General features: G+C 26.7%; 6 protein-coding genes across 8 annotated transcripts; 5 read left to right on the forward strand and 1 right to left on the reverse strand.

The window, feature by feature from the left end:
- Window positions 1-347: 347 nt before the first annotated feature.
- Window positions 348-4275, reverse strand: LOC141538202 (alpha-amylase 3). The gene is made up of 7 exons (XM_074259562.1): window positions 4136-4275; window positions 3829-4066; window positions 3550-3695; window positions 3255-3457; window positions 1592-2507; window positions 881-1152; window positions 348-817 (listed from the first exon to the last, which is right to left on the reverse strand). The coding sequence occupies exons 1-7, from the start codon at window positions 4196-4198 to the stop codon at window positions 592-594; spliced, it is 2064 nt and encodes a 687-aa protein (XP_074115663.1). The 5' UTR covers window positions 4199-4275; the 3' UTR covers window positions 348-591.
- Window positions 4175-6979, forward strand: LOC141538207 (mitochondrial basic amino acids transporter). 2 transcript variants are annotated; one of them, XM_074259570.1, is made up of 3 exons: window positions 4175-4314; window positions 5613-5740; window positions 6067-6979. In XM_074259570.1, the coding sequence occupies exon 3, from the start codon at window positions 6088-6090 to the stop codon at window positions 6970-6972; it is 885 nt and encodes a 294-aa protein (XP_074115671.1). In that variant the 5' UTR covers window positions 4175-4314; window positions 5613-5740; window positions 6067-6087; the 3' UTR covers window positions 6973-6979. The 2 variants fall into 2 exon arrangements, with proteins under 2 accessions (XP_074115671.1, XP_074115670.1); XM_074259569.1 differs by lacking the exon at window positions 4175-4314 and adding an exon at window positions 4798-5552.
- Klhl10 (kelch-like protein 10) lies at window positions 6654-11849 on the forward strand. Of its 2 annotated transcripts, XM_074259564.1 has the most exons (9): window positions 6654-6793; window positions 7670-7912; window positions 8277-8592; window positions 8657-9109; window positions 9936-10105; window positions 10176-10345; window positions 10497-10655; window positions 11139-11343; window positions 11412-11849. In XM_074259564.1, exons 2-9 carry the CDS (start codon window positions 7680-7682, stop codon window positions 11722-11724), a joined length of 2019 nt encoding a protein of 672 aa, XP_074115665.1. In that variant the 5' UTR covers window positions 6654-6793; window positions 7670-7679; the 3' UTR covers window positions 11725-11849. The 2 variants fall into 2 exon arrangements, with proteins under 2 accessions (XP_074115665.1, XP_074115664.1); XM_074259563.1 differs by lacking the exon at window positions 6654-6793 and having other exon boundaries at window positions 7544-7912.
- Window positions 11823-15593, forward strand: LOC141538204 (uncharacterized). The gene is made up of 6 exons (XM_074259565.1): window positions 11823-12540; window positions 13167-13416; window positions 13505-13688; window positions 13766-13958; window positions 14047-14181; window positions 14897-15593. Exons 1-6 carry the CDS (start codon window positions 11952-11954, stop codon window positions 15079-15081), a joined length of 1536 nt encoding a protein of 511 aa, XP_074115666.1. The 5' UTR covers window positions 11823-11951; the 3' UTR covers window positions 15082-15593.
- LOC141538208 (uncharacterized) lies at window positions 15080-17872 on the forward strand. The gene is made up of 3 exons (XM_074259571.1): window positions 15080-15217; window positions 15904-16412; window positions 16491-17872. The coding sequence occupies exons 2-3, from the start codon at window positions 15959-15961 to the stop codon at window positions 16739-16741; spliced, it is 705 nt and encodes a 234-aa protein (XP_074115672.1). The 5' UTR covers window positions 15080-15217; window positions 15904-15958; the 3' UTR covers window positions 16742-17872.
- A 2612-nt stretch (window positions 17873-20484) lies between these two features.
- Zfrp8 (Zinc finger protein RP-8) lies at window positions 20485-26328 on the forward strand. The gene is made up of 4 exons (XM_074259568.1): window positions 20485-21228; window positions 21991-22489; window positions 22631-22923; window positions 25531-26328. The coding sequence occupies exons 1-3, from the start codon at window positions 20859-20861 to the stop codon at window positions 22914-22916; spliced, it is 1155 nt and encodes a 384-aa protein (XP_074115669.1). The 5' UTR covers window positions 20485-20858; the 3' UTR covers window positions 22917-22923; window positions 25531-26328.
- The last annotated feature ends 384 nt before the right edge of the window (window positions 26329-26712 follow it).

The raw sequence follows: 26712 nt of genomic DNA on the forward strand, positions 1-26712 counted from the left end.
TTCCAGGTCCAGAGCGCAGGCGCGTGAGTTGCACCAGCGCAAAATACTTTCCGTGAGTTAGATTATTATTTCTATAGTTCAGATTTGAGCAATTAAATTTTTTGTACGATTAAATTATGCAATTACACTTCGGAAACTTTTGTGATGGATTGTCGGAAAAGTTTTTTGTGATAAATTGCAGAAATTATTTTTTTTATAAAAAAATTAATTTAGTGTAATTTATAATTTTTTTTTTACATTATTTCTTCTTACAATTTTAGTAATTATTTTTTTATAAAAAAATTAATTTAGTGTAATTTAAGTATTTTTTTTTTAATTATTTCTTCTTACAATTTTAGTAATTATTTTTTTATAAAAAAAAATTAATTTGATGTAATTTATATAATTTTTTTACAAAAAATTATTTCTTCTTAAAACTTTAGCAATTATTTTTTTATAAAAACAATTTTGTGTAATTTAGATAATTTATTAAAAAAAATTAATCTATCTTACAATTAAAATAATTATTTTTTTTTTTTATAAAATTAATAGCACTTTTCTTCTCTGAAAATAAATTCAGTAAGGTAAAGTATAATAGCTTCAAAAATAAATTTATTTCTCAAGTTTTATAACAAAAGCTTCTCCAGGCGCAATCTCAAACTCTTTAAAGTGAATAGTTTGATTAATTTTCTTGACAGGACCTACGACAATAGTACCTTCGTAGAAAAATGAAGAAAAGTCTTTTTTATGTGTGGTGTTCCCGAAGTTCCCAAGATATATGTAAGTGTTTTGCCGAGTATACCAGCGCTCAATTATTACCAGCTCATCGCGAGCGTACCTGAAATAATTTTTAATTCGTGAAAATTAATTAATGTAATTAATAATTGCAGATGTAACTTACTTGATTTCACAATTAACTCCAAACTGTTCATGTCTTTTTGCAGTGTCACTATAAATCGGTGCAGTGGACTCCCTTAATCTAATCATGCTCTTCAGTAACTCCATGTTGCTATCTCCAGCGAAAATATTCGAAGCTGGTAACCAAGGAATCACGTGATTCGTAGAGAATCCCTCGGATTTATTGTTTAGAACAACTTGCCAAGGCATCGGGGACAAATTATGCAAGTGCTCCAGGTCTTTATGATCTTCACAAGCGCAGTCACCCATTCCAATCTAGAAAATTAAGAATAAGGTTCGTTAATTTAAAAAAAAATCTGTGAAAACTTGTACTAAGAAAAAAAGGTTTACTTGAGTCGAGAAAATATTTTTTTTTCTAATTATTTTTTTGAGCGAAAAAAATTATTAGTTAACTATTGCATAACTAATTGAAAAATTGGGATAAAAATTTTTTTCAAGCAGATAATTGTTCATTTATTATCCATTTATTTATCCAGTCGGAACCTGATTTTTTTCATTTCTTAAATTTTATTTTCAATAGGCTAAAATTATTTTTATTAATAAAGTGTCCAAAGTAGGAGTGGCTAACACAAGCCAGAGCATCTTTTAATTTTTTAAATTTCTGAATTAAATTTTTTTACAATAATTCTGTTATAAAAATCCAAAAAATTAACCGAAGTCTTTTAATTTCAATATAATAATTTTTTTCAGTTACCTCATCGCCGTAAAAAATACTAGGAGTCCCAGGAAGCATCATAGAAAAGACAAGAGCCGCACAACTGGCATTTTTAATCGCCAAGCCATCAATAAGCCGCCTGTCAACGCCTCCAGTGGACCAGTGGATCCAGGGCCGACTTTGGACCTCTTCATCATTGAGTCCCTGGAAGATTCTGCTGCTGATGACTTGATTGACCTGCTTCTTGAGCTCCAGAGTCCCGTTGCCGAAGTTGAGAATAAAATCCACCAGACTCATGCTTTGGATCAGAGCCTTTTTAACATCCTCGCTCTTAACAGCCTCCAGGACCTTCCAGTGGCACATGAGGATCCTGTCACCCTCCATAAGGTCTTTCCAGAGGCTCAGAACGTCAACAATGTTGGAGTTGTTGTTAACGTGGTGCTCCAGGTCCTTGAGGTAGAACCCGTCGATGTTCTTCGAGCGCCAGAATTTCAGAGCCGCAGTCACCTGGTGGATCACGTTGACCTGGTTGTCCAGACCAGCGACGTAGCGCTGGAAGTTTGGAGTTATTTTTGAACCCGTTGAATTTTCTGCCTCACGCTTTTGCTTCAGTGTTTCAGGAACTGGAATGTAACGCACTGGAACGTCCAGAATTAGTTTAATGCCGCTGCGATGGAGATTCTGCAGGAGCTCGTCGAAGTCTGCGGCGTGGCCCAGGTTCTCGTCAATGGAAGTCAAGCTCTCGATGCTCGAGTAGTGCTCCGGGTAGTGATCTGATGGAAAGATTGAATTCAGGCGAACCGCTTTTACCCCGAGAGATTTCAAGTAGTTGATTCGCGAGCTGATACCCTGCAGGTCGCCAATTCCGTCGCCTATTTTTGAAGAATCTTGGAACGAAGCTGGGAAAATTTCGTAGAAAAGTTTTCCTTGCCACCATTCTGTTGTCGGATCACATCTGGAAGTTTTATTTTTATTAACAGGGGCGATACATGTAACGCCTTAATTTTTACCGTTTTCTGAGAATTTTTTTAACTGGGAAAAATGAATGAATCATTTTGAAATTTTGTAAGGTTATTTATTATATATTAAAGTACAGAAAAAAATTTTTGGAATTCATGGAATGCTCCTTTTGGTAAAAATTCAATACGAAATTATGAAATCTTAAAATTTTTGGTTAAATATTCTAAATATGAAAAAATCATAAAAAAAATTTTTTTTTTTTTTTTTAATTGAATTTTCTATCAAAAATTTTAATTTAAAGTTTTCTTCAATAGTATTTGATTATACCACTTGTTTATAAAGTTATATATTGAAATTCTGAGCTAAATACTTAAGATATGAAAAAATTATAAGAAACCTTTCTTGTAGGAAATTGAATTCTCTATCAAAAATATTCTCATCAGTTTTTCCGTATCTTTTATCCTTTAGACAGAATTTGACCTCAAAAATATCTTCAGTTTAAATCAATAAAATTAAAAAAATCCAAAAAATTTTTTAGCGATTAATTGAAGAAATTATTAAAGTATATTTAAAAAAAATCATTATCGGATCAAAAATTGTAGTCTTAATTTATAAAAAAATAAAAAATTCATTAGAATTTTTGATTTTTTAAATTAATTATTAGAAAATATATTTAAATAAAAAAAAAATTAATTTTCTAAAAATTCTAGGTTCAAAAATTTAAACCCACCAAAATAATTACCTGCGAGGCATCAAAACAATTCCCCGGATTACAAAAGTTGTAGAAACACTCAACAAGCAGATCATAAGCCAAAAACAAACTTGCCGAATTCTGACCCAATTCCAGCGTGTGAATTCATAATCTTTGGGTGTCTTCGGCATTACCAACTGAATGGCGTTTCCCCCAACAAGTGAGGGCTTGCCGCCATTTTCTTGGCTGCAGAACTGGAACAAACCGCCATTTTGCGATTATTAAGTAACTCAAAAAGGTGCGTACATTTTATTATATAAATTTTATAAAAAAAAAATTAACTTACAATAGCTTGAGCATCAGGCGCCAAATGTTGGTACGCAGTATTTAACTGCGTCAACAATTGAGTGCAAACTGGTTCCTTATTAAGACTCTGCTCACTGCAGGTGCTGTTACTGGAGGATTCAACCATTGGATCCCTGGAGCTGGACTCTGTTTATAAAAAACACCATCAAATTGAGAAGAAATTTACGAGGACAGTGAATTAGTCTTGTCTAGCAACAATAAGACGCCAATCAATCAAAAGTTCAATTGAATTGACATCAATTAAATTCAATTAGCTCACCATCGTTCATTTTGTTGTTGTTGCTGTTGACGACGCTGTTCATGAAAGCTTTGATCCCGCTTTCGGAATTCAAGCTGCTCAACACAGCTGGTACCGAAGTAACGTCCCCTGACTGGATCACGATGTCCTTGTTGTCGTTTATCAGCTGGTTTATGAACAGTGATGATTGCTCACTGCTGGGGGTCTCATCTTGGGTCACTGAGGAGCTTGGGGTAAGCAATGGACAGTCCGATTCATCCTGACGGTTTAGTAATTAGGAATTATTTTATTTGTTTTTGTATTGATTATTTATTTAGTGGTACAGTACCTGGATGATGAGTCGAGGCTTTAGTAGTTCACCAGGAGTTGAATCGAGGTTCAACTTGTCCATAGCTTGGAAGGTTACTACAGTATTATGACAATTATTTCATGATTTCTATCAAGATGATCCGTATTTTTAGATTTTGATGCAATAGTCAGCTGACGGAAAGCGAGTCTGCGCTTTGGGTTTGTATTTATTTTTATCGATGTGGGAGAACGGTGGGTGGAAATTCTATTCTTTAGTGGGGAAGAAATTATGATGGTTTTAAATCATTAAATTAAAGAAAAAATTGCATTTTATTAGAAATTATTTTTTTTTTTTTTTTTTTTTTAGACAAAATTTTGATAAAAATTTGGAAATTTTAATAATAATTTTGAAAATTTTAATAATAATTTTGAAAATTTTAATAATAATTTTGATAAAAGTTTTACTAAAAATTTTGAAATTTTAATACAAATTTTGATAAGAATTTTAATAAAAATTTTTATTAAAAATTTTGAAAATTTTAATTAAAAGTTTGATAAAAATTTCAATAAAAATTTTGAAAATTTTAATGAAAATTTCAATAAAAATTTTGAAAATTGATTAAAAAAAATTTATTTTCAGTCAATAGTAATTTTTTTAAATGAAAAATTAATTTATTAAAATCAATCATACGTGCACAAAAATTTTGGAGCAAAAATACATTTTTTTGGCTTAAAAAAATTTAACTTCGTTCAAAAAATTTTAACTTCATTCAAGAAATTTTTATTCTTCCTTAAGATTTTCTTGATTTAAGAAAATTTACGCTTGACTCAAAACTTTTTTCTTTTCTGTGCATTTAACATGATTCACAGTGACTCTATCGTAATATTTTCTTCAGAAAATAAATCCTGGGATTCCCCAAGAAAATTATTATAAAAACAAATTTTTTTCTAATTAAATTAATTAATCTTTTATTTGTCAATAATCAAAATCTTAAAAAAATTTTTTTTCAATAATATCTTTTTAAAAAAATGAATTTAATTTGAATTTTTAATTTAAATCAAAATTCACGGGCCAATTATTATTTCTAATAGAGTATAAAAAATTTTCACAAAAGAAAAACAAAAATGTTTTTTTCCTGCAATCCTCAGAAAACCGATAAAAAACGTACTCCTTTTATTTCTAAAATAAACTTGTAAATGTTTTGCTTGCACTATTGACCCCTCGACCCTCCTTAGAAGGAAAAAAAGTCTCCGTATCACTTATTCTCGTAATTATCATCACAACTTTATAAGAAATGATAATAAATTACAAATCAGTGGTTAGTTAGCCGGGATCGTGCTCGAAGCTTCCACCGGATTTTCTATTCCACAAAATTACTTAATTTTAAAATTGTGAAAATTAAAAAAATTAAAAATATAATCAGTGATGATAGATTTCATCGCAGGTTGCCTCGGAGGTATTAAAAATTTAATCTAAAAATTTATAACTTATATTTATATCAAAAAATTTTATTTAGGGAGTGCGGGCCTTATTGTTGGATATCCGTTGGATACAATCAAAGTGCATCTTCAAGTTCAGAACTCAAAAAATCCTATTTATCGAGGAACATGGCACTGTTTTCAATCTATTATTCACAAAGAATCTGTAAGTACTATTTTTTTTTTTTTTAATCATGAATTTTTTTACAAGATATATATTTGGACTTTAAATTGTTATTCAATGATTTATTTTATTTTGGTAAAAATTAATTAATAAAAAAATTGATTAATCCGTTAATTGATTAATAAAAAAATTAATTAATCCGTTAATTAATCAATAAAAAAAAAAAAACAATAACACTATCGTGTTTACAAGTGCATTTTTTTTTGTAATTATTTAAAGAAAAATAATTGACGACTTTAAAATTAACTTAAAAAAAATTTTTCTTCTTTTCAAAAAATTAAAATTTTAATTAAACAAAACATTTCCAGATTCACGGACTTTACCGAGGAATGTCTTCCCCACTAGCCGGCGTAGCGGCATTAAACGCGATAGTCTTCGGGGTGTACGCGCAGGCGCAGAAGTACATTATAAAGGACTCAAACAACCTAACCTCGCATTTCTTCGCGGGCGCTCTGGCAGGTCTTGCGCAGGCCCCAATAATATGTCCGCTAGAATTAGCAAAAATGCGTCTGCAACTTCAAGAAAATTCATCGAAGTCCCCAAAAAAAATTCACTCCGGGCCCGTGGCTTGTATGATAGATATCTTCCGGCAAAAAGGGATCCGGGGAGTGTTCACGGGGTTCTGGGTGACTATTTTCCGGGAAGTACCGAGCTTGGGGATCTATTTTTCTACCTACGAGCTCCTAACTCGCGACATATACTTCAACTTCACGAACAAAAATGAAATAACGACCTTCCACATGCTGATGGCGGGCGGATTTGCGGGAATTGGGTCCTGGTTGTTCACCTATCCAATCGACGTCATAAAATCTCGGATACAAGCTGATCAAAATGGCCGCTACAAAGGCTCTATTGACTGTCTGAAGAAATCTGTGAGGGAAGATGGCGTTAGGTGTCTCTTCCGTGGAATGAATTCCACCATTTTGAGAGCCTTCCCTACAAACGCTGTTACCTTTACGGTTGTTCACTGGACACTCAGGTTGTTTAATTACGAAGATATTGTGAAAGAAGACTTGAAGGTTATGGAGGAGAAAGGTAATAGTGACAATTGTCGGCTGGCTAAATTTTATTTAATGTTTGACACTATTTTAGATAAAAATTTTAATTTATGCACAGGCGTCAATATTTGTCATGATAATTATTACTATTTGAGGAAAAATGATTATGAAGAAAATTACAATAATTATAAGGATAAGTTTGTGAGATGTTTGTAAAACAGATCCAAATTTTATACAGTATTGTAGTTTGTTTTTTTTTAATCGAATTTTCTACAGGTTTAAATATTAATTTTTTTTTTATTAAGGAGATCCAAGTACCCTCCTAGTGTCAAAAATGTCGATAAAAAAATCATACGTAAAAATATTTTTGATATAACATTTTTGAGGAAATTGCCGAAATTTTTAAATTTAAATTTGAGCGGCAAGTGACGTAGTGTCATATCCGGTGCGCACTGCCATCTTACAGAGAGTTTAAAAAGTAAACTAATGTTTATGTTATTTAAGGAGATCTCCTTAAATAAAATATTTAAATCTTATTAATATAATGAAGAAAAATTATAAGATTTTATATAAACAAAATTTTTTAAATAAAAAATTCCGAAGAAATAAAAACTTTAAAAATAAAATTATTTAACAAAAATTTTGTTTATATATTTGTTATTTATAATATAAATAAAATAAACAAGTGAACGATGAATGACTGTCAAAAAATATTATGTAAATTATTAGTGCAATATATCTCAATAAATTTTTTAAAAATAACAGTCAGCCATTGAATTTTTTAAATAAATACTAAAGTTAAAAAATATTTAACAAAGTCTAATAATTTTTCTTCATTTAAACAATAATAATATGCTGACAAGCGTTAAGAAAAAATTATAGTGGTCGCGGGATGAATTGACGGAAATTTAAGGTTAGGATAAATGCTGAGGAAGATGGAGGCCAAGGTGAATCTCAACAGCGACGAGGGCAAAGAAGACATGGAGGTTGGTTTACTAGCGACCTATGGCGGTAGATGTATGAGCACACAGGCGATGCAATCGCTCTATGATCTCAGACGGAACAATCTCTTCTGTGACGCCATTATTCGGCTTGAAGACGGTGGAGTTTTTCCAATTCATCGGGCTATTTTGTCTGCATGCAGCACTTATTTTAGGTAATTTATAATAAAAAATTTTCATTTAAATTAATCACTTACTTCATCATATTTTTAAAAATAAAAAACCCGCGTGATGTAATAAATTTCAAAAACTGAATTTTTACCGCGCATGCGCAAATATTGTTCCTAATGTTCCTTTTGTTCCACAGAAGCGTAAAGCAGAATTATTTTCATTAAAAGAATGATTAAATAGCTTTTTAATGTTTCTACTTAGAATTTTCTACTGCGCATGCGCGAATATTGTTCCTAATGTTCCACAAAAGCAAAAAACGCAAAAATTTATCTTCTTAGATTAATTAATTGATTTTTAATTTTTTTCTCTAACCAAAATAATTTCTAATATTCCCTGAATCAATTCCAGGACATTATTCACCACAAGTCTCTACACCGAAGAAAAAACGGACGTATTAGTTCCAGGGGTTCAAAGCGACATGATGAATCACCTTCTAGAGTACGCTTATCTCAGATATCTGGATGTTAATCACAAAAATGTCTGCCAATTGCTGGTTACTGCGAATTACTTGTGCATATTTGGAATCCTGGATCTCTGCCAGAACTATCTCAAGGAAAACCTGACCCCTGAAAACTGCATTGGAGTTCTGCGATTTGCTCGGGAACATTTTTGCCAGCCTTTAGAGTCTGACGCGCACACTTTCGTCATGAGACATTTCATTGAGGTAATTAATTAGATTAATTAATCAATTAATTCATTAACTATAATTAATAAAATAAAAAATGCAGGTTGCAGTAAAAAGCAAGGAAATAATCCAGCTGACATTTGAAGAAATCCAACCGCTGATCGGGACAGACGAATTGAATGTCAAGAACGAGGAATGCGTCTGGGAGTTTGTTATCCGCTGGATCGACCATGATCCCCAGAATCGACGGAGATACATCAAGGACTTGATGCGGACAATTAGGCTGGGGCTACTGGACACCCAGTACTTTTTGGAGAAAGTCAAAGATCATCCCTATGTCACTGGGGTTGAAGAATGCAGGCCCATCATCATCGAAACTCTCAGGTTCTTGTATGACCTTGACATGATAACTCAGAAGGATGGAGAGCTTGACACTCCAGAAATCGCGAGACCGCGAATTCCACATGAGATCCTGTTTGCCCTTGGCGGCTGGAGGGGCAACAGCGCCACCAGTTTGATGGAAACTTATGACACTCGTGCTGATAGATGGATCCCGGTATGGTGCACGGAAAAAACAAGATGATACTGGATATCATCCGATTCTACTGAGTAAAAAAAAAAATTTCAGATAGTAGCTAGTATAATTTAGATATCACCCAATATAATCCAGATATCACTCAGTATAATCCAGATACCACCCAGTATAATCTTGATTATACTAGCTACTATCTAAAAATTTTTTTCATCTCAGATATCACTGAGTATAATCTGGAATGATATCCAGTGTCATCTTGTTTTTTCCGTGTGGAGTTCAATAAAGAATTTGCATTAATTTTTTTTATTTAAAAAAATTTTAATATTCAGCGAAGAATTATTTATTTATTTATTTGTTTAATTATTTTAGTTTATTTAGTTAAAGTATATTCTAAATTTTATTTTTTTATAAACTAATTATTTTTATAATTAATACATAAGAATCTTCAACGAATTTTAAAAACGGTTGATTAGATATTTTATTAAAAATTTTAGCAGTAATATAATTATTATTATTTTCTACAAATTATTTTTTCATAAAAAAAATTTATTTTTTAACTTATTTCATTTAAAATATCGCGACCCAAATCCCAAAAGGGCGTATAAATTTTTTTTTTTTTTTACTAAAAAAATTAAATGTTTTAAAAAAACCAATTTTCTTAAAATTTATAATTCAAAATGTATATTTATTAATTTAATAGAATTGATTTGGTTTTTTTTAATTAAAATAAAATTGCCTAATAATTAATAAAAAAAATTTTAAATCAGTAGTTTTCCGGGATATTTAATTAAATAATTAACTTCAAGATGTGCAATTATAATTAATTTTTTTTTTTTTTTTTTTTCAGGTGCTGGAGAATGACCCAACTGGTGGAAGAGCTTACCATGGAGCTGCAGTTATTGGTTTTAATATGTACATTGTCGGAGGATTGAACGGCGTTGAGTATCTCAACAGCTGCAGGTGCTTCAATGCAGTGACCAAAATTTGGCGAGAAATAGCGCCGATGAATTCACGGAGGTAACATTTCAATTTTTTTTTTTTTTTAGCTATTAGAGATTATATTATTAATTTTTTGATATTTTTGCAGATGCTACGCCAGTGTCGCTGTGCTAAATGACATTATTTATGCCATAGGGGGGTATGATGGTCTTGAAAGATTCAAAACAGCAGAACGATACAATTATAAAGATAATCAGTGGTCATTCATCGCTCCTATGAATGTTCGGCGATCAGATGCTAGCGCTACTGCATTAAATAGTAATATAATCTTATAAAATGGTTAATTGTTATAAATTACTTCAGTAATTGTTTAAAATTGAGGAAAAATTATTATTTAACATTTTTTACTTTTTAATTAATTAAAATTCAAAGTTTATAAAATTTTCATTGACGTATTAATGACGTTTAGATAAAATTTGGATTACCGGCGGGTTCAACGGGGAAGAGTGTATTAATTCTGCAGAATATTATGACCCAGATACTAATCAATGGACCATGATTGCTCCAATGAAGTCTTGGAGGAGTGGATTATCTTGTATTGCTTATCATGGTTGCATTTACGTCATAGGTAATTAAAAAATAAATTTAAACATTGTTTACTACATAATATTCAATAATCTATATTAGGGTGGCGCAAAAAAACCGACAATTTTTTTTTTTTTGAGTCTTGACTGAAAAAATGTTAATTTTTGATGTTTTAAAAGCCGTTTCCAAAAAACAGCTCAAAAAAAAATTTCAAGAGGTCGCTCCAAATTTTTTTAAATTTCAAAAATCGAATTTTAAAAAAAAATTTTTTTTTCTCGTTACGTCATAATTTTATTTAAAAAAAAAAAAAAAAGAAATGCATGGAATTTTAATTCGAATATTAAAAGGTCGCTCAAAAATTCTAAAATAATGCACTAATAAATAAAAAAAAAAAAAAAAATTATGAGCGACCTTTCAAAATTTAAATTTTGAACTGAAATTTTCAGGAACGTTTTTTTTTTTTTAATTATTTTAAATATTTTTTTTAATTATTTTAAATATTTTAATTAATTCATTTAATTCTAAGGTGGATTCAACGGTATTTCACGAATGTGCAGCGGCGAAAAATACACTCCAGCAACAAATACCTGGACCCACATACCAGACATGTACAACCCACGAAGTAACTTCGCTATTGAGGTCATAGACGATATGATCTTCGCCATCGGAGGCTACAATGGAGTCAGCACAACTTTCCACGTTGAATGTTACGATGAAGCTACCAACGAATGGCAATTGTTTAATTATTACAATAATTTATTAAATGAATACAATGTTAATTAATTTATTAATTTTTTAGGTATGAAGCGACAGATATGAATATGTATCGATCGGGATTATCAGCATGTGTGATAATGGGCTTGCCAAACGTCAATGATTACATCCACAAGCACCGCGAAAGTCTGATGGAAGAAAAAAGACAAAAATTACTGGCGCTTGAAGTTCAACGGAGTCACCAACAAAATCGAAGAATTAATAATAATAATATTCATAATAATGAACATAATAATAACAATATCAATATTAATAATAATGTTAACAATAATTTTCTAAATTCGGTTGTTAATGCGCCAGTAATTTTACGGAGACCGTTTCAAAATCACAATCTTTAGATTTTTTTATTTAAATAACTTTTTAGAGATTTTTTCGAAGATTGTTTTAATTGTTTTATTTATTTTTTTTTTTTTCGAATAAATATTTTGAATTTTAAATAGATAAAAGTTTATATTTTCATAAATTGGCGCTTGAATTTCTATTTAAAAAAAAAAAAAAAATTTTTTTTTTAATTTAAAAAAAAAATAAAAATTAAGGAGATCCAAGTACCCTCCTGGAGTAAAGAATGCCTATAAAAAAAATGCCAACAATTATTCTGACAACTTCGATATTTAATGTCAGCATCAAGAAGACTTTAATTATCTACAATACTATTATTAAAAATGTCTTTACGACATTATTGAAATCATTACTAAAGTCTAACATTATAATTCAGTTTGTTCTAGTGCAATCATCGTTACATCTGCTCACCATGTCTATAAAATTTCGCAATGAAAATCGTGTTTGGAAAAATTTTATTGGTCATATGAAAAAACGCGTCGTTTTTTTGAGAAAATGCGCCGATAATGATCTAATTAATCCAGTTATTGATGAAAAATGCAGTCAAAATCGGGTATGGCAAGAACTATGCATTGATAAGTATAACTTACAACAGTGGCTCGAGCATATTTATCATGCAATACCATCAATAGCAATACTTAAAATAGGAAAAAGTGTTTGTGAGCTTGAAAATAATGACCAGAATGATTGGAAGAAAGTATTTAGCTTCTATAAAAATTGGATTAAGTACACTGACTTTCGTACTATGAATAATGTCAGCAAATCTCATGAAATTTCATTTACTAATATAGAGATATTATCATCTGCAACTTGGGGTAAGTACGTAGATTAAAAAGAGGGGTAAAGTATTTTATTGTTTTGAAATTTTTAATTTTTTTATTTTAAATAATTTTTACAGTAACTAAATTTTTAATTAAAAATTAATGTTTTGATTTCTAAGCGCTACTAAAAATTCAAAAATGAAAAAAAAAAAAAAAAAACTTGACAGAGTTGTCTTGAAAAATTTTTAATTAAATTTTTTCCTTATTCATTTTACCCGAGATAAATACAATTGATCTGAAAAGGCTCAAAAAAATCAATTCTTTAAATTTCTCACAATTGAAAAAAAAAAAAAAATTTTTTTTTGAGTGGTCCATTTTACCCCACATATCACATGTCGGCTCAAAAAATCATAAAAACATTACTGAGGTCATAACTTGGCGGAAAATGAAAAAAATAAATTTTTACCTAATTTTTTAGGTGGACCGTTTTGTCCCACAATGATGAAAAAAATTTTTTAAATTAAATAAAAAAATTATCATAAATTTCGAATTCAAAAAAATTTTAATCAAATTTAATTTCAAATTTGAAAAAAAATTTTTTTCATCACTTCTATGCATTTGAAGTAAAATTATAAATAATTTAATGGACAAATTTATTTATTGATGATTTAATGTTGCAGGTAGTAATTTGATTTATTCAACAAATACAGCAGGAATCTTTTTGAAAGCTGAAAATTATAGTGGTGGACCAATACAATTTAACAACGAAGACACCGACTTTGTAAAAGATCTAACATTTTGGAATATTAATCCTGACCAGAAATTAATTATTGGAATTACTACTGATAACAGTCAATTAATTTGCTGGAATTTCGAAAGTAGACAAATCTTGGGTGCTGATGCTTTTGATAATAGTCATCATATCTTCTCGTAAATTTTAATAAAATTTTTTGAAAAAATTACAAATGCAAATTATTTAAAAATATTTTATTAAAACTCAATACAACATTAATTTCAGGATGAACAAAAGCTCCTTATTTATAATTACCGACAATCTAGAAATGACAGCAGTAAAATTTATCGTTGACTTAGAAGGTGCTCTTGATGAAGTAATCGCTCAAGATACATTCATAATAAATTTCCCGAGAAAATTGTCTTTTTTCGGATTTGAAATAATTGAAATTTCTGCACATGACAAAATTGTAATTTAATGAAAAATACTTATAAAAAGTGGTTTTTATTTTATTGTTTGATTATTAATTAAAGTTGTATATTACAGGTGTCGATAGTACGAAGAAAAGATAGAATAGTCGAACTAATTCAGTTGCAAATCCAATTTGATAATCCAGAAGATAATGAAAATTTTTATTTCAGTTTTTTTAATGCAAAGAAGTTTTTTTTGTTAAATGTTGATGAAAATACACCAATCACATGCCATGTTGCATTGAATAAATTTTTATTGTTCAGTCATGGTAATTGTATTTTAATAGAATTTTATTCAAGTATTGTAAATTAATTTTTTTTAAATGGATGATGTAATAATATGACTTTTTTTGGTAGGTTCATCATTGTTTGTTTATCTTATTAAAGAACCGAATATAAAAAATCGGAATAAAACCTCAATATGGGCGTATGACAGTAACATTACAAGTATAAAAATGTTTATTGATGTTATACTTTTGGGTTTTGAAAATGGTAAGAAGTTCATTCATTTAATTTCATACACTGAAAAAAATTTACTTGAATCTTTTTCTGCATATCTTTACAAAAAAGAATGGCAAAAAAAATTTTTTTTATTATTATATTAAAGATTTATGTTTTGATCTTTTTGTCAAAATTTTTTGATAAAAATTTTAACTATTATTAAATTTATTATTATTAAAAATTATTAAATTTTTGATAAAAAAATTAATTTTTTTGGCATAGTAGTAATAAAAAAATTTTTTTTACATTTAATTTTCAAATTTTAAACACTTCTTTTATCATTAAGATCAAAATATTAGCTTTTTCGAAATAAATGGTTCAAATATTAAAATTACGGCGAAAATATTGATTTAAAAAAAATTTTTTTCAAACAAAAGTTGTAAGAAACTGAATTAAAAAAAAAAAATGTTTCTGATGTTTTTTTAAACAACCAATATTTTCGCTGAAATTTCAAAATTAGGATTCACAAGAAATAAATTAAATTTTTGCTAATTATCAAAATCTTAATTTTAAAATTACAATTTTTTGATTGATCCCAAGAGAAAATTATAAGAGATATTTTTTTTTTTTCTTATAAAATTAAATTATGAGCAACTTTAATTTCAAACATTTTTTATATGACCAATATATTCGCCATAATATCAAAAATTTAACACCATTAATTATTAATTATTAATTTATTAATATTTTTGACTTTTTGTTTTAGGAAAGCTGGGTATCCAGAGATTTAAATACGTCAATAACAAAAAAATAATCAGGATTAATTATATAGAACTGCAAATTGAGGATCATGCGATAAGAAATATTCATATTGATACTATTGATGACAAACCTTACATTTTTGTTGCGACAGATTACAATATTGGCCGATTATTAATCCCTGAATATTAAATTGCAGCATTAATTACTCGAAAATATTTATTAGTTTAAAAATATAAAAAAAAATTTATCTATTTTAAGAGATTAAAAATTCTAATGATGGTGTCAATCAAAATTTTTAAGTTCCAGGGGGTTGATGTGAAACTAGGTATCGACATTTTTTCTCATGTTCTTACTTAGAATTTTCTGTATCGAAAGTAGTCAGAATTTCCATTATTGAGATTTTTTTATCGAAAAAAAAAAGATTTTCCGTGAGGTTTTGCAATTAAGTCAGTGTCTAAGGGTTGGATTTACAAAAATTAAAATTTTTTGAGTTCCAGAGGCTTTACATTGAAATAGTTATCAATGTTAGCTTTTAAATTTTGATTGAGACCGGAAGTAAAATTTTTAATCTCTTAAAAAATTTTTTTTTACGGTCACTTTTTATTAAAATTAAAAATTTTTCTAATTTTAATTTGGGAAATACGAAAATGTCTTCTTATCATATGACTTTTGCAAGCGAAATAAATTCACTCAACAAAATATTTATTAACTATTAATAAATGTATTTTCTTCCCAAATAAATATTTATTGAATGTTAAAAAATATTTATTAAAATTTAATAAATTAAATTTAAGAAAAAATTTTTATCATTTTTATATAATGAAATAAAATTAAAATATTTTTTACCTATTCTAGAATAAGTAAAAAAATTCTAGCAATTTAGTACGTGACATTTGAATGAATAAATAAATTCATCAAAGCTAAAAATGTCAATCTAGAATTTACTACAATAGTTTTCACGTATCTATAATAACTTTTTTTATAAAATGACTAACAGTGAAATTGTTTCAGTTTGAAGCTATTAATCCAAGAATCAACACGCGCAAGTTGTGTCAGTGCTTAAACAATGAAAAGGTCTCATGATCCCGATGCAACATCTACTGTCAAGCTAAAGAAGGAATGTGATATTGAAGAAATTATGTCTCAAGTATGTATTCCAGAGCATGTTTGGAAAGTAATAATTTCTTACATGAAAGATCGAAATAAATTACTCGAATTACGCTTTGCGAATAAATTCTTCGATTCATTGATAACTTCGAGGATTCACTCGGAAAAATTGTGGGAAAAATTGTCATATCAGCACAAAATAATCCCATGGCACAGGCAGATAGCAGCATCAATTCGGTTGCTTCATTTTTCTGAGACAGATGGAAGTTTAGCTAATCACGAAAGATGGAGGAAAATTTACTTCGGGTACAGGAAGTGGGTTCAAACGCCAATTATCGGAAAAAAGCCGGAATTATTTCCACTAATTCGAACCGAGTCGGTGATAAAAAAGTATACTTGTGTAGCTGCATGGGGTCAGTTTTTTTTTTTTTTTTTTTTTTTTTTTTTAAACAATATAATATTTTTTGATTATTAATTATTTGGATTTTTAGGAGGTTTCACCGCTATGGCGATTAGTAAAGGAATAATTTCTCTTTATTTTAATCACGAATATATGACGGAATTACAGTTACCAACGCCATTAAGACATTTAAAAATTAAAAAAATTGAATTTTGGAAGCAAAAAAATGCGTCTGTTATTATTTACGGAAGACTAGAGAATGGACGAGTAGTATTTTGGAATGTGGGGGATGGAGAGATTATTAACTTTAATACTTCACTTTATGAGAATATTCGATGGTAAATATTATAGCAGTGCGATTTTATTCTGTGATAAAAAATCTTCGATAAATTATTTTATTATCTTTCGAAAATTTTAGATTCTTTTTAACTATTTATGAAAAAATTACTTATTTTAATTATCAATAAGAAAAAAAAATGTTTTTTTTTTTTTTAAATTACGCGGCAAAAAGAACAGGGATTTTTCCTACTTTTTCAATGTTAACATGGGAATTTTTTCTTTATTAACATGATAGAAATATCCATGTGACATAGAAAAAATTAATTTATCATTAAAATTTATGTAACTTAATTTAATAATTACAAATTTACATAACAATTTTCTCATTCGAGCAATTTCAGATAATTTAAAAGTAAAACAGTGATATACAGTCGATTTGTGATAAAAAAATTCGAGGAAATTTTTTTTTCAAATTTTGCTTTACATTTCAAAAAAATTAAAAATCCACCAGATTATGGACGGTGTGGCTTAAATTGCCATAACTTTTTCAAAAATTGACTTATCGGGACGTTTCTTTTTGTCAAAATTTTTTTTATTAAATGTTCTTTTTGGAAAAAAATAGAAAAAAATTATTCAAAGCTATCTTCATCGTTATTTTTTAAATTTTCCAAAAAAACTCCGAATTTCTCAATGATAAACATTTTTAATTTCTTTTTTCTTTCTTTCATATAAAACTTTGACATTTTCTAAAAATATCCTGAAAATTTCAGAATGGTGTTTTTTCGATTTCTATTTTTTTTCAATTGAAAAAAAAAATTTTTTTCATGTCATAAATGAATTTTTCCTATGTCATATGGATATATTTATCATATTAATAAAGAAAAAATTCCCATGTTGACATCGGAAAAATTCCTGGAAATTTTTCTTTGAGTTAAAATAAATAATAGCTTTTTCAAATTTAATAGTTTGAAGATGAGTCATAGAAGATTATTGTCGAAAATAGTTGATGGTCATGTCTCGCATTTGTCCATAGAAATCCAAAGTACATGCCACGTGTCTTCTAATATTAATAACTTTCTTTGTTAAAAAATATTTTCACAATTTTTAATTTATACAAATGGCAATGTGTAATTTTTTATACTTCGGTATTATTTTATTGGCAGTGATTATTGCAATTAATCGAGGAAATCCAGAGAATAAAAAAGGTATTTTCAAATGGAAAGAAAATACTGAACCTCGTGAAGAAAGAGATCAAAATTCTCAAAATGAAGAAATAAATATCGATTTTTACAGAGAAGAAAGAGATGAAAATTCTCAAAGTGAAGATATATTTAATAATGTTGTAAGGGAAGAAATATTTGATAATTTTAATTGTGAAGACATAGGTAATTTTTTTATTATAGAAATAAATGATAATCTTTTAAGTGAAGAAATAAATGATAATTTTCTAAGTGAAGAAATAAATGACAATTTTAATCGAGAAGAAAGAGATGAAAATTCTCAAAGTGAAGATATATTTAATAATGTTTTAAGGGAAGAAATAATTGATAATTTTCCAAGTGGAGAAATAGATGATAATTTTATAATTTTAGAAATAGATGATAATCTTTTAAGTGAAGAAATAAATGATAATTTTCTAAGTGAAGAAATAAATGAAAATCCTCAAGGTGAAGAAATAAATGAAAATCCTCAAGGTGAAGAAATAAATGAAAATCCTCAAGGTGAAGAAAAAATTGCAGGTTCTGTAAATGAAGAAATAAATGACAATTTTCTTCGAGAAGAAAGAGATGAAAATTCTCAAAGTGAAGATATATTTAATAATGTTTTAAGGAAAGAAATAATTGATAATTTTCCAAGTGGAGAAATAGATGATAATTTTATAATTTTAGAAATAGATGATAATTTTCTAAGTGAAGAAATAAATGAAAATCCTCAAGGTGAAGAAAAAATTGAAGGCTCTGTAAATGAAGAAATAAATGACAATTTTCATCGAGAAGAAAGAGATGAAAATTCTCAAAGTGAAGATAAATTTAATAATGTTTTAAGGGAAGAAATAATTGATAATTTTCCAAGTGGAGAAATAGATGATAATTTTCTAAGTGAAGAAATAAATGAAAATCCTCAAAGTGAAGAAAAAATTGAAGGTCCTGTAAATGAAGAAATAGATGACAATTTTCTTCGAGAAGAAAGAGATGAAAATTCTCAAAGTGAAGATATATTTAATAATGTTGTAAGGGAAGAAATAATTGATCATTTTCAATTTGAAGAAATAAATAATAATTCGCCAAATGAAGAAAGAAATGATAATTTACAAAATAAAGAAAGAAATGATAATTTCCAAAATGAAGAAATAAATAAAGAAGATAACCATAAATCAAAAAAATTGACTTCTAAAAATAAAGAAGATGACATGACCGTTGATTCTAAAGAAGATAGTAACAGTGAAGACTCTAATCCTAAAATGCAATCCTCTACTCGTAAAAATAAAGATTCCAGTGGTCGCAACAAAAAATCTGAACCTGCTGGTAAACGTAGAAAGCTTGACTCTTCTCAATTAAATTTTAACCCTGACATTCCTGGTCCTTCAACTTCTAGAGCTAGGAACAATCGTCGAAATACTTATCAAGAAGAATCCAAAAAGAATCGTTTTTGTCGAAATAATAGAATGAATAAGAACGCAAAAGAAAGCGATGACAATAGCGTAAAATTGCCGAATACCCCACCCGCGTTGATTGTGGAAAAAGTCACCAATTGGTTCACGAAGTTTTTCTCACCAACTTCCGATGATCCTGATAGTAATCACGATCCTATGGCAAATTTTGAACCAGACTGTTTTGAATGTACAAAAATGCCACTTGACCTAATTTGCGAGATGGATAGCTAGGAAAGTAATTACGGAAGTGACGAAATTAAATAAGAAACAACTTTTTCAAGGTTCTAATACCTCCAGGGTAAGTAGTAGTCTTCATAAAAATATTGTGTGAAGTGATGATGCTACTATTAGGGAACAAAATGCTATTCTTGATCAAATTCCGAAACTTGATAGTCATTTGAGGAACAATCTACTCGACGATCCTTCTTGTTAATATTTTGCTGAAGGAAGTGATTATTATCAAGGTAAAAATTTATTTTAATTCGGATTTAACAAAAGTACTTAATTTTTAATCCTGTTAAATTTAATTTCTTAGTTCTTAAAAGAATTTTAAATACTAGCTTTCATAAATAATTTTTGTATATAGAATAATTTTTAATCTTCTTGTTTTCTTTGGAAAATTTTTATTCTGACTAATTTTTATCAGATAAACTGATAAATTAGAAATTATTTAGTTGGATTAAATTTTATAGAAGCGGCAATTGAAGAAATGAGAATATAATAATACTGTAATGATAATAATAATTTTTGAGGTTTGAAAGAAGATAAATCATTAATAAAACGATTTTTTTTAATAAAATAAAAATTTGACTTCAATTGCAAATATATTTCCAAGAATTTTTATTTTACTGAAGAAATAAAAATTATAATAATTTTATGATGAATATTATTACTTTATCTACAATTTATTCAAAACTGATCTGTAAAACTTAAATTTGTAAAAAATAATAATGTAATAATTAATAAAAAAAATTTTTTATAACAATATTTAAATTTTAGTTTTAATTTCATAAAAAAATCGTTAATTTAAATATTCATAAGATTTCAAATAATTTGAATTAAAATTCAATTTTTATTCTGAAATATGCTGGAAAATTTGATGAAAATTAATAGATAGGTAGTAAAAAAAATTTATGACCGTCTAATAAATTAAAAATTAATTTTTCTATTTTTAATAAATCAAAATTTTAATTAATTTTAATTTTAAAATTATTACTTCGTTTTTTATTAAATTATCAAGATAAAATTATCTATAAGAAAAAAACAACAATTAAGATATTGAAAAATTTCATTTATAATTTACATTATTTTTAAATTTTTTTAATTTCCCGCTCACATTATTTTTAAATTTCCCGCTCATTAAAACCCGCGGCAATTTCAAACACCCACCGCCATCTTGTGTAAAAATAAAAAAGCTGCTCCACGTGTTTTGAAAAGGACTTCCAACCTAAAATTTAAAGTGCAAAGTAAACATAACAATATAAAAATATAAACACAAACACAATAATAATTATTAGAAAAAAAAAAATGAGTGTAACTCTAGGATTCGCAGAAGAAAGCGAGCCATGGCTCTTGAAAAGTTGCTACTTACCGGTGATGAAAATCGGAGGAAAACCCGCGTGGCTAGATCTGAAAAACATTCCAAATGCCGCGGACGTTGCATGCGGGCACTGCAAGGAACCCTGCATATTCCTGTGCCAAATTTACGCATCGGATGAGCAGAATCCTCAAGCATTTCACCGGAGCCTGTTTGTTTTCATCTGCAGGAAAGGCGCGTGCTGCAGGCCGAACTCCAATCACAATCTGAGAGTCTTCAGATCTCAGGTGGCGCATGCTAATCAATTTTATCCGCTGGAGCCTCTTGATCCTGATGAAGATGATCCACCTGAAAAATCAAGTATGTCAATGATATTTACGTTAGCTGTCACTTGACAATTTTTTAGTTTTTTTTTAACAAATAAATTTGCTCCAAAACTTTAGTTTTAAAAAATTGCATTTGGAGTTTTTTTAAATTTCTAAATGTCAATTTTTTTTATAAATTTTTTTTTGCCATAATTTATTTGTTAGAAAAAATTATCAAATATCTGCTAAATTTATTTTCGTAGAATGCCAATGTTTTATTTTAATTAAAATTAATTTAGCAGAAAGTTGATAATTTTTAGAATTTTTTTAACAAATAAATTATGACAAAAAAAAAATTGACATTTAGAAATTTTAAAAAACTAAAAATGCAATTTTTTAGAAAAAATTTATTTGTTGAAAAAAATTAAAAAATTTTCAAGTGACAATTAAATTTAATGTAATTTTATTTTAATATGTTTATTTTTACATGTGAAATTTTTTTTTAAATTGTTTAATTGAAATTTTTTCAATAAAAAATTTCTAAAAATTTTAAAATGTCGGTTAACTTCATTTTCATCAAATTTAAGGGATTAAATGGGTTTCACGTTCAAAGTTGCTAGTTTTTAGAAAATTCCTTAAAATGTTTAAATATTTTTAAACTTCAAAATAATAATTATAAAATAGTTTATTATTTAATTTTTTTTTTTAATGAAAAATAATTTTTTTATTAAAAAAATTATTAAAAATAAACAATATTTTTTTTCAATAAAATAATAAATAAAAAAAATACTTACTCAATAATTTTTTTTTTTTTTAGATGTATCTTATTGGACCAAAGTATGCAGAGTTTGCAACATAAAAGCTCCAAGTCACTGTAAAAAGTGCCAGCAAGCAAATTACTGCTGCCGCAGACATCAAATCGTTGACTGGAAGGCTGGACACGACAAACTTTGCGCTAAATTAGCAGATTTAGGCTTGAAGGAAAGAATAGAAGCTAAAAATAAGAGTAAGGGTCCAAAAAAAGACGAAGAAGAAGAAGAAGAAATTTACAAGGGTTTTTTATTCCCCGAGTATGAAATAGAGAGCGAGGATGAACCTGCTGATGAAGATTGTGATAGTAATGATGATGATGAAGATGATGGGAAAAAAGAAAAAGAAGAAATGGAGAAGCTGAAAAAAATGATGGTGGAAAAAAAAGCTGGGTGTCTTCAAGATGTTGAGGACAAGCAGTTGGAGGAAGCTGCTAAGGAGGATGACGATGAAGCTTTTACGGCGTTTAAAGAGAGGATCAAGCGACGGCCTGCTCAAATTCTTAGGCAGGAAATTTAATTATTTATTTAAATTAAAATTAAATAAATTTAAATTTAAAATTAAATAAATTTTAGAGAAATAAATTTAAAATTACAAAAATTTTAGAAAAAAAAATTAAAAATTTAATTTAATTATTTTTTTTGTAGGTATCAGCGGGGAGGAGAGCCATTGTTAGTGTCAAAAGAAAACAAACCGCAGAAAATTCCATCCTGTGAAAATTGTAAAAGCCGGAGGACGTTCGAGTTTCAAATAATGCCGCAGTTGTTGAATAAATTGAACTGCAGTAATGAAAACAGTATTGACTGGGGAGTGCTGCTTGTTTACACTTGTGAAAAGTCCTGTTTCATCTCCGGGTACCAGCCAGAGTTTATTTGGAAGCAAGATTACACTGACACTGAAAATAAAAATTCTACCTCGGAAAATAAACATTGATAAAATGGTAAGAAAATTTTTACTATCAAAAATTTGAAATTTTTTTTTTTTTTTCAATAAAAAATTAATTATTCTAATTTGATAATTTTTTTTTTTAATCGGCGGTTCGATTTATTTAAATTATTAATTTTATAAAAAATTGATTTAATAAATAGTTAAAAATATAATTAGTATACAAATTACAATGTAATTTATTTATTATTGACATTTTTTAAGATATAAGCTCATCCTGATGTTACGCTCATCAAGAGCTTTCATTTGAATACCCACACGATTTTTTTCATATATTTTATATATATATGATATTGCTCATATTTGTGGAATATATATAATATATATAAAAAATCGTGTGGGTATTCAAATGAAAGGTCTCGATGAGTGTAAATTCGGGATGAGCTTATATTTTTAACAATATAATTAATAAAATTTTTTATTATTAATAATTTAATTAATCAATATTTTTACAAATTTTCTTAATTAATATTTAATTTTTTAATAAAAGATTAAAAATTAAAAATAGATTTTTCGGAAAAAAATTTTTTACATAAAATAAATAAAACAACAAATTTTTTTTGTTCATCATTTTAATGATATTCTCCATTTCATAAAAATTAAGTTGAGAGAATTATAATTATAATACAAACTTAAAATATATACATCGATATTTTTATTTATTTTGTAAAACGTTCGTTAGCTAATTCATTTATTTATTTCATTTTTTATTTTAATTACTCGTCCATATATAAACATGAATTTGTATAAATTTACATACATACTTAAATATATATAAATTTATATCCATATATATATATATATATATATATATATATATATATATATATATATATATATATATATATATATATATATATATATGTAAATATATGAACAAATAATTTACACAGATCTCTGTACGTTTAAAAATTTATTTTCTATTTTTACCATCAATTAATTAAAACGTTACATTAATATTTCCTCCGTTAATTAATTATTCGGTCACTAAATATTTCTCTTTTTATTTTTAAATAAATTTATTTTTAATTATTGGCTTGTGATTTTCTGGTTAAAATTGTATATTAAAACAATCTGGCAAGTTTATTTATTTATTTAAAATAACAGACATTTAAATCAATAACAAACTTATCAAAATTTATAAAATTAACTTCCAGATTTATTAAAAATTTAAATAAACGAATAAGTACTAACAATAAATTTATTCGTTCATAATTCGTTGTTAAAAAAATTTTAAAATAATTAAGCCTTTTCTCTTTATATATTTTACTTTAAAAAAAAAAAAAAAAAAAAAACCCTTTTATTTTTTTATTACATTTTTAAATTTATATAATTTTTTTTTATTTTGTTATTTTGTCATTCTTTGATATATAATATAATTGATAATAATAATAATAATCATAATAATAATTAATAATTGCAATATTAACTAATATAATGAAAATACGAGCCTTTGTCAGGGGAGCAATGCAGTCGTCATCATTTAAGAGTCGTTTTTAAATATACATATATTTTAATAAATATATATACATTTATTATTTTTTTTTTTTTTTTACATTAGAATGCTTTATAAATTTTTTAAAACTTAAAAATTCGTCTAAATCGAAAGTACTTTAAATATTATAAAGTAAAAGCCCCAATTATTAACACTATAAGAGACAAAGTTATGATTTGATTTTTTTAAGCAATTAAAAATCAATGTCGTTGAATTTTATTTGTGGTAATGTCTCAAGTAATGTTTTTACTAATCAATTTCTTTTTTTAAAATGATAATCATTGATATTAACTAATTAATTTTAAATAATTAAATAGAGTATCCGGATACACCAATTATTGACAGGTTAAAAAACTGATTGATCTAATTATTGACATGCCTTAGCCCCAATTATTGACACCTATACTGCGCATGCGTCGAATCATCTGCTTATTCTTATTTATCGAAAGTTATTATTAAAGTTTATTAATAATAATTTCCATAAATGATTAATTATTTTTAAAAATATAAAAATTAATTTATTTAATCAGAAGAGTTCAAACTCTTACAGTCAATTTTTTAGGTTTAAGTAAAAAAAAAAAAAAAAAAAAAAAAAAGGCGTGATAGCGCTGTCAATATGAGATTCAACTTAAAAATTATCAACTAGTTATTGACACCCATTATTTAAATATTATAAAGCATACAATTAACTTCGATTATCCAATTTTATAAATTTTTCATATATTGTTAATTAAAAAAAAAAAAAAAAAAAAAAAAGATCATATAATTAGATGAAGAAATTAATTTAAACTCGGCATTTAAAAAAAATCCTTTTCTAACCAAAGTTGTTAAGAAAATAGACGCTCGTAAGCTGGTTTGATGAACTGGTCCTAACTTTATTTTTTTTTAATAATTAATATTTAATATTTTCAACCGACAGTAATTTTTTTCAATTTTTTAATTAATTAGAATTTAATAAAAATTTATATGATAGTTATTTTTATTACAGATGATTAAATATATTTAAAAATAATTTAAGGTGTCAATATTTAGACCGCTGTCAATAATTAGAGATTTTACTTAATTTATTTCTGCAGTATGGTAAAATCTGAAAAATTTATGTTTCAGATTCTCTCCAAGAGATAGCGCTGGACTCCAATACTGCCAATTAAAATTTTTTAAACTACCTAGTGGCGCCATCTCCGGGATTTAACGTAAACTTACGCCCCCCACTCTTCAATATCATCACAATAAAATCGTGCGGCGTGGAAAAAATACAATCGACTTAGACAAATGCAGAAAAAGTAATTAACAAAGCATCCTAACATACTTTTATAAATTATTTTACAATTTAGGATCAATAATTGTTAATTTTTTTTAAAATTAATTATTAATTAATGATCCTAGATATTTAATTATTTTTTCGAATTTTTTTTTCTTTTTATAATTAATTATACAAAACATTTTCCTTAATTTATTCTATTTAATTTGATATAAAGTATGCTTTTAATAGTAACACGCACTTAAATAATAAACAAAAGGGCAAGTTAACAATGTTAAATGTTTTACAGTAATAATTAAATAATAAATTATTAATAATAATTAATTAATTAAAGAAATAAGGCAATTTCAAGTCTTTTTTAATCGTATGTATCATTTTAAAAATTTTTTAATTTTTTAAGTCACTAATTTTATCAAAAAAAAAGTGATAAATAATGAAAACAAGGAAAAATAATAATTTTTAATAATTATTTTAAATAGTGACGCGTACTGTTAACTTAAACAACGTGAAAATAAAATATTGAGCTTGTGAATCCCGATAATCAAAAAAAAAAATTAATCACAGTCATAAAATATAATAATTTATTAAATCTTTCCTTATAATGTATATTTATTATTATTATTATTAAAATTTTTTACATTTAAGGCCGCGTATTTACATTATTCAGCTATTTGTTAATAATTATTGATTATTAATTATAATTAGACTTTATGTCATGAAAATCTGGATAAATCTAAATTGTTTTTTATTTTATACAATTATTTTTAAAATTGTCATGATTTAAATGCCTTTTTTTATAAATAATTATCATAATAAATGACTGTGGACAGGATACATTTTATTATCAGAGGACGAAATATTTTAATTATCAATTATTATTTTTCTTTATCATTATTTATGCCAAAAAGGACGTTCTGTAATTTTAAGAACTTAAATTTTCTGTATCTCCAAAATTTATCTACTTGTGAAAAAATAATTTTTTCAAATACAGAAAAAGAATTTAATTTTGTGTAATTAATATTTTTTTT

The sequence above is a fragment of the Cotesia typhae genome, unplaced genomic scaffold, assembly GCF_013202065.1.
Source record: "Cotesia typhae breed Kobodo isofemale line unplaced genomic scaffold, CoteBio_Ctyphae contig_20, whole genome shotgun sequence".
Lineage (NCBI taxonomy): Eukaryota > Metazoa > Arthropoda > Insecta > Hymenoptera > Braconidae > Cotesia > Cotesia typhae.